Genomic DNA, 7,625 nt, shown 5'->3' with positions numbered 1-7,625 from the left:
GGTCTCTCCTGCCCAGGCCTGTATGCCCAAGTGTCATCCTGACGACAGTCCAAGGCGCCCCAGCCACAGGTGGTCTCAAGATCTTCCCCCCAAAGCCAGACTCCCCTGCAAGGACCCCGGGCTCAGGGTCCCTCCCTCACCTCATCCCCATGCTCCGGGAGCCGGTTTGTTCTGGAAAGCACAGCCTGAGAGAACATGGCTTGGAAGCCACCGTCCCGAGTTCGAATCCCAGCGCTGTCCCCACAAGCAGCCGTCAAGCCTGGTGTACTCCTGGCGGCAGCCTGCTGTGTGCGGACAGGTGGCACCTGGCAGAAGCCCTGGCTTGTGGAGCCCACGGGCTGATCGGGGCTGCCATCACCCCACCTCTGACCATCGAGCCTCACAGACCCCACTCTGTCCAGGCTCCTTGGCCGTCCCCATGCTCCCCTCCCCGCTCCGAGCTCACTGCCTAGAGCCACCTCCCCATCAGCGGCTCAGACACAGCTGGCTCTCTCCCAAGTCTCCCCTAACAGCCACCAAACCCTCCACGGGGGCCGGGGGGGGGGGGTGGTGAAGGCTCTGCCACACCCACTCCCACTCCCCTGCCAGGAAGGCGCTTCTGAAGGTAGCGAAGTCCCCGCGCCCACCCTCTCCTGCACCTGACTCCTCTCGAACTCTGTTCTGTGTTTGTGTTCATCCGATCAGCCCCAGACCACAGGAGCCACACCGGCTCTCCAGGGCCTGTCACACAGTAGGGGCTCAATAAAAGAAAAACCTCTCCTAGGGCCGCCTGGGGGGCTCAGTCGGTTAAGCGACTCTTGATTTCGACTCAGGTCATGATCTCAAGGTTCGGGAGATCGAGTCCCGTGCTGGGCTCTGCACTGACAGCATGTCAGCCTGCTTGGGACTCTCTGTCGCTCCTCCCCTGCCCCTCCCCCGCTAGTTCTCAGTCTCAAACTAAACAAACATGAAATTAAATAAATAAATAAACACCCCTTCGTTTCTGAGCCAGCGTTTCTAAAAGTATGTTAGCAAGTGACTGTCCCCAGAGTTCCCGAAGCCCTTGGAGGCTGAGCAGCTTCTGGCTGCGCCCAACTTTTCTGGGGCAGTTGGTGTCACTGGAGACTCCAGGAAGACAGCTCCGAGGGCTTGAGCCGGCCCGTCCTCTCCTCACCGTAAAGGCTGGGAAAGCACAGAGCCCCGCGCACCCAGCCCCGCCTGGTACGTGGCCATCTCTTTATTTCCTTGTTTGCAATCACCTAGTCACAAGTCCCTGCGACATCCTTATTTAACTAGGCAAATACCTTTTAAGACTTTATCAGGCTGGGCGGCTCCGTAGCTCCCCACCAAGGTAAACAGAAAGGTTGCTCAATCTTACTTCGCCAAGTTTCACTATTTTCTGGCGTGCCGGAGTGACAGGCCACTGTCATTACCCCCACGGGTGATCTTCCCCACGCCGGCAGGTCCTCAGTGCCCCCAAATGCAGGGTCGTGTCCCAAGCGCCACGTTCTACAAGGCTCTAACCCCACTGGTACACGCAGGTTCAAGTTGGATTAAAAGTGTCCATGTTGTTCAAAAACTGGTATCTGGAAAGATTAAGATGTTTGGGGGCGCCTGCGAGGCTCAGTCGGGCAAGCGTCCGACTTCGGTTCAGGTCGCGATCTCACGGTTCGTGAGTTCAAGCCCCGCGTTGGGCTCTGGGCTGTTCGCACAAAGCCCGCTTTGGATCCTCATCCCCCTCTCTCTCCGCCCCTCCCCTCATCAAAAATAAACACTGAAAAAAAGAAAAGCATCTCCTGCTTGAAGGATCCCATCAGGTTATCAATCATACTGCTGTGAAAAAACCCGAACACCGCTTTTCTTTTTTTTAAAACAACTTTTTATGCTTATTTATTTTTGAGAGAGAGACGTATGGGGGAGGGGCAGAAAGAGAGGGAGACACAGAATCCGAAGCAGGCTCCGAGCTCCGAGCTCCGAGCTGTCAGCACAGAGCCCAACGCAGGGCTCAAACTCGTGACCACAAGATCACGAGCTGACCTGACGTCGGACACTTCGCCGACGGAGCCCCCCAGGCGCCCCCAAACACCGCTTTCTAAAACGTCCACGGTAAGGTCCCAAGCAGAATTTTAAACCTCGTTCAAACCGTCACACAGACAACAAACATCTTGTGTCGCTGGATGTCTCCCAAGAGCGCCAGGTCCTCGACCGTGATGGACTCGGAAACACTCTCCCGCGGTGGTTTGGTCCCCGGAGGTTACGTGAAGCCATCCCTGCTCTCTGCTCACAGTCCAAATGCTGGTACTAAATAAAACCCGGGGACCGGAGTCAGGAACCGCCCTCCTCGCCCGGCCTCGCCCCAGCTCCGCCCCCCCTGCAGGTCAGCTCAGGCGCCGCCCCCAGGCGCACCCTCCCCGCAGGCCCCTCTGCTGGAGGCCCGCAGCCCTTCCTGGCCCAGCTCCCACAGAACCCAGCCGCGGTCCTGCCGACGCCCGGCTCCGTCCCGCACGCCCAGGGCAGTAATGATGCATCGGAGGCTTCAGGGCTCGGCTATAAATCCGGGAAGGCCGGTAACACTTCGGTGAAAACGGCGCGTGAGCCCGAAACAGCCTTCTGCCCTGTTCCTTTACAAAACCCAAGAATCCACCTTGGCTCGTTCGGAAAGACTCATCTTGTGGTCCAGTGTGCTGGCTACACAACGCTTTGCAGTTCGGAATGACAGGTTTCACGGCGTGCAGGCCCGGGCTGCTCCGGGGAGTTTAAAACAGCCGCCACTCGGTCGAGGCTGCAGGGCCTCCGGAGGTCCCCGATTCAAGCCACCCCAAGGGCCCGTGTCAAGCCAGACCTGGGACTCGGCCCTGGAGCATTCGGTTGAGCCACGAAGTCTTGGAGAATTTTCTCGGAGGCAGGAAGCCTAACACTGCGCCCCGCCCAGTTACCCAGTTACCGCAGGAGTCAGTGTCAGTGCAAGAGTGTGTAAGACTGCCCGATTCTGATTGGACGTTACCTTCTGGGGGGGGGGGCGATCAAGACTTGAGGCCCAGGGCCTGGGTGGCATCAGCATTATATCGCCACAGGATCAGAGCCCGGAGCCCGTCACTGAGCCAGTCATTACGCAGCCTGGACCCCCCACCTCGGACTGCGGTCCCCCCTGCGGGCCCTCCGGGCAGGGTCGCCAGCGCTCAGAAGCCACCCTCTTGTGAATGAATCCATCCTGAACCCCGGTATCCGGGTGACACAGGGGGGCCCCCCGCGCTCCTGATGCTTCAGACACACAAAACCCCCTTCTCCCACACGCACCGCTCCCACAAAACCCCGTGCGTCCCCTGGGAAATCAAAACCCTAGGACGTTGCCAACTCATTTCTGTACAGGCTCCTTCCACTCTGCTTTATCCCGCAGATAAAGTTGTATAGGCGAGAAAAATTGAGCAAATGGGAATTAGGAAAAGAGCCTTTTTTTTTTTTTAATTGGCCCTGACTTGGAATATTCCATCACCCTGGGTAACAGTTTTCCCTGAGGGCCTCTTCTGCGCTCTCCGCCCAGATCCGTGCTCCCTGCCCCGCTCACAAGCTCACACCGCGTGAACTGCCCACGTGAGACCGGCCCTACGGCCAAGATCCAAGGGGAGGTGTTGCCCCTTCAGAACTGGACCTGTAGCTTCTAGATCTTACAAGAAACCGCCGAAACGGGAACCTGTGTGCTGCCCGACCCGTCGTGAGTCACGAATGACAGCCAACCGAGAAAACAAAACACATCAGAAAACTAACTTTTCAATTCTCGCGGGACTCCCACAGGGATCCTGGATTGTAATCATTCACTGTTGAAAGAAGTCAACGGAAACACTGACAGGCCACGGATCCGAGCTTTTCCTGGAGACAGCTTGGTCTCCTAATTAAGGTCACCTGGGCACTGGTCCCTCTGAGGAGCCACTGTGTCCCCAGTTCCCACGCCGTCTCTCGGTCCCCCTCCCCCTGGCCATGCAGGTCCTGCCTGGCGCCCGGGGCTCAGCAGCACTGAGGACCAAGTCTCTGCCGCCAAGTGTGCGCCAGGCTGAGCTGAGCTGCCCCCGCTCTCCTGCGCGCCTCCAGCCCCAGAGCGGGCCAGCTGGGCTCCCACACCGGCTCCACCGCCAAAGCAGGCAGGCCTCTAAGTAACCCCCAAATTACAAGTCCGTGTCCAGGAGCAGAAGCCAAGATCAAACGAGGCTATGCTTTTCAAAGAGCTCCCAGACAGACAGCACACATAAGCCGGATTGTTATTATCTGGAGGAGACAGAAGAGAGACACCAAGGGAGCTAACTCTAGCCATATTACAGGGTGACTCAGAGAACCATCCAGCAATTTCTATCCGGCACATGGGGCGGGCAGTGACCTTTGATCTTCCCAGACAGGGCACGGACGGCTGGCTGCCACCCATCTCCGGGCAAGCCAGACAACTCAGTTAACCCTGGAGACCAGGTTTTCTCAGCACAATTGGGAGCCACAGTGCCAGAAAGCCCCAGTCTTGAACTTGAAGAAGCCCAGGCCTGCTCCCTGCAAAAATGCTGAGGGAAGCAGCGTGGGTGCCCCTCCCACTCCCTTGGCCTAAGTGAGGAGCACGCCCCCGGCTCACCGACCTTCCAACCGGGAGGCCACAGATCCCCAAAGAGCTGCCCAGGCCCTGCCCAAATGCGCCCTGGCACGTCGGGTGGGCCCCCGGCAGCTCCCTGCCGCTCGCGGCTCTGCCGGCGGCCTAGCGGGAGCCCTGCGGCCACTCACCGGAAACCGACACCTCCATGAGCGCCTCCAGCGGCCGGTTGTTGTCCAGGTCCCGGCTCAGCTGCAGCTCGCCGGTGGCGGGGTCCAGCAGCAGCAGCCGCAGCTCGTTGCCCTGCAGGAAGGTGTAGTTGAGGCTGTCCGAGAGGTCGGGGTCGTGGGCCGGGATGCGGCCGATCACGCCGGTGGGGAAGCTGTTGGACTTATTGGTGACGTAGTTGTTGAAGAGGATCTGGAAGTCGGGCAGCACCGGCGGGTTGTCGTTCTGGTCCAGGAGGCGGATGTGCACGGTGGCCCGGCTCACGAGCGGGGCAGACGTGGCCTGCACCACCAGCACGTACTCCTGGCGGACCTCGAAATCCAGCTCGACCAGAGCACGCAGGTCCCCGCTCAGCAGGTCCAGCTGGAAGACCTCGGGCACGTTGCCCTCCACAATCTGATACATGATCTGGGCGTTGGGGCCTTCGTCGGGGTCGTTGGCACGGATCCTCGCCACCACGGAGCCCACCGGGCTGTTCTCCTCCACGAACAGCTCCAGCTCGTCCCTCTCGAACACCGGGGGGTTGTCGTTGATGTCCAGGACGCTCACCTGGATGTCCACCGAGGCGCTGAGCGGCGCTGGGCTCCCCCGGTCCACAGCCAGGGCCCGAAGGCTGTACACGGCCACGTTCTCCCGGTCCAGCCGCCTCTGGGTTCGGATCACGCCGGACGTGGGCTCGATATAGAAGTCGCCGTCACCGTCGTCCCCGCCCTGAAAGGTGTAGAGCAAGCGGCCGTTGGGGCCCGAGTCCCGGTCCGTGGCCGAGACCTGGAGGACGCTGGTGGAGGGCGGTGCGTCCTCAAAGACGGAACCCTGGTAGAAATCCCGCAGGAAGCGCGGCGCATTGTCGTTGGCGTCCAGGATGAGGATCTCCAGGGAGGTGGAGTCGGACTTCTGCGGGATGCCGTTGTCCCTCGCGGTGATGGCCAGCGTGTAGGCGGCCTGGTCCTCGTAGTCCAGCTCGGTCATGGTGTAGACGGTGCCGCTGTCCGGGTGGATGCGGAACTGCGGAACCGGGTCCTCCAGCACATAGGTGACGCGCGCGTTCTCGCCCGTGTCCTCGTCCGTGGCGCTGATGACCGCGACGGAGGTGCCCACCGGCCGGTCCTCGCTGACGCTCACCGTGTAGTGTGAGCTCTGGAAGACCGGCCGGTGCGTGTTGGCGTCGGTGACGTTGATGAAGACCTGCGCCGTGTGCGTGCGCGTGCCGTCGGACGCCGTCACCGCCAGCACGTACTGCCGCTCCTGCTTGTAGTCCAGCGGCAGCGCCAGGGTGATGAGGCCGCCGCCGCTCTGGCTGCTGAGCGCGAAGCGGTTCCGGGTGTTGCCACCCGTCAGCTGGTAGGTGATCACGCTGTTGGCGTCCCGGTCGCGGGCCCGCAGGGTCAGCACGCTGCTCCCCACGGCCGCGTCCTCATTCAGCCGCAGCTCGTACACCGGCTGCGTGAACATGGGGTCGTTGTCGTTGACGTCCAGCACCGTGATGGACACGCGGGCGGAGGAGCTCATGGGCGGCAGGCCGTGGTCCACGGCCTCCACCCCGAAGCTGTAGTGCTCCACCTCCTCGCGGTCCAGCTCAGCGCACACGGTGATCCAGCCAGAGCCGTTGTGGATCTGGAAGGGGAAGTCCGGGGGCGCCTCGGGGTCCTGGGGCCCGGCGCTGCCGCCGCCCACAGAGGTGGAGGCCGTGTCCACCAGGCGGTAGCGCAGCCGTGCGTTCTCCCCGGCGTCCGCGTCCACCGCCTGAATGTGCAGCACCGAGTGGCCCAGAGGCACGTTCTCCAGCACGGCGGCCTGGAAGGGGCTGCTCACAAAGATGGGGGCGTTGTCGTTGACGTCCAGCACCTGCACCAGGACCAGCCCCGAGGAATTGATGAGCGGAGGCCGGCCGCCGTCCTGGGCCTTGATGCGAAGCGTGTACTCCCTGATGGCCTCAAAGTCCAGCGGGTTGATCACATCCAGGCTGCCGCTCAGGGAATGCAGGTAAAACTGCCCCTTGAGGTTGCCGCTGACGATGCTGTAGTGTATGGCCGCGTTCTGCCCCTGGTCCCGATCGCTGGCCTGCACGCGCAGCACCGCCGTGTTCACTGCCACGTCCTCGGGCACCTGGACCACGTAGCGCTTCTCGCTGAACTGGGGGTAGTTGTCGTTCTCATCCTCCACCACGATGTGCACGGTAGCGGTGGCGCTGAGCGGGCCCGGGTTGCGGCCCTGGTCGTTGGCCTCCACCAGCAGCTGGTAGGCGGCCGCTTCCTCCCGGTCCACCACCGCGCGGGTGCGCACCACACCCGAGCGCGCGTCGATCTCGAACACGCCGCCCGCACCCTCCAGCAGGCGGTAGCGCATATTGGCGTTGGAGGGCGCGTCGCCGTCGGTGGCGCGTATGGTCAGCACCTCGTAGCCTACCTCCAGGTTCTCACGAACTCGCTCACGGTACTCGGACTGCTCGAAGACCGGACTGTGGTCGTTGGTGTCACTGACCGTGACGGTGAGATAGGTGGCGGCCGAGCGCCGCGGTGAGCCATGGTCCAGGGCGCTCACCTTGAGCACGTGCGTGTCCTTGGTCTCGCGGTCCAGGGCGCGGGCCGTGCTGACGGCGCCCGTGGCGGGGTCGATGAGGAAGTAGCCGTTGGACCGCTCATCGAACAGTGCCTCCATCTGGTAGCTCAGGCGCCCGGCCTCGCCCTCGTCCGGGTCGTGCGCGCGCAGCTCGATGATCGCGGTGCCCGCCGGCTCGTTCTCGGGCACCGAGACCTGGTAGCTAGGCAGCGGGAACTGCGGGGTCGTGCTGCCGCCAGCGCCCCGCCGAGCGCGCCGCGGCCCCCCTGCCCTGGCCTGGGGCCGACTCGGCGGC

At 62.3% G+C, this 7,625-nt stretch overlaps 1 protein-coding gene across 1 annotated transcript in view; it reads right to left on the bottom strand.

Moving 5' to 3' along the window:
- The window catches only part of CELSR1 (cadherin EGF LAG seven-pass G-type receptor 1), a 132,178-nt gene that overhangs the window by 119,024 nt on the left and 5,529 nt on the right, over positions 1-7,625 (bottom strand). The window contains exon 3 of the mRNA XM_029954077.1: positions 4,735-7,606. Within this exon, the coding sequence (XP_029809937.1) occupies positions 4,735-7,606 (2,872 nt within the window). The remainder of the gene's footprint in view (positions 1-4,734; positions 7,607-7,625) is intronic.

The sequence above is a fragment of the Suricata suricatta genome, chromosome 10 (genome assembly GCF_006229205.1).
Source record: "Suricata suricatta isolate VVHF042 chromosome 10, meerkat_22Aug2017_6uvM2_HiC, whole genome shotgun sequence".
Lineage (NCBI taxonomy): Eukaryota > Metazoa > Chordata > Mammalia > Carnivora > Herpestidae > Suricata > Suricata suricatta.
This window is presented reverse-complemented; position numbering and strand designations above follow the sequence as displayed.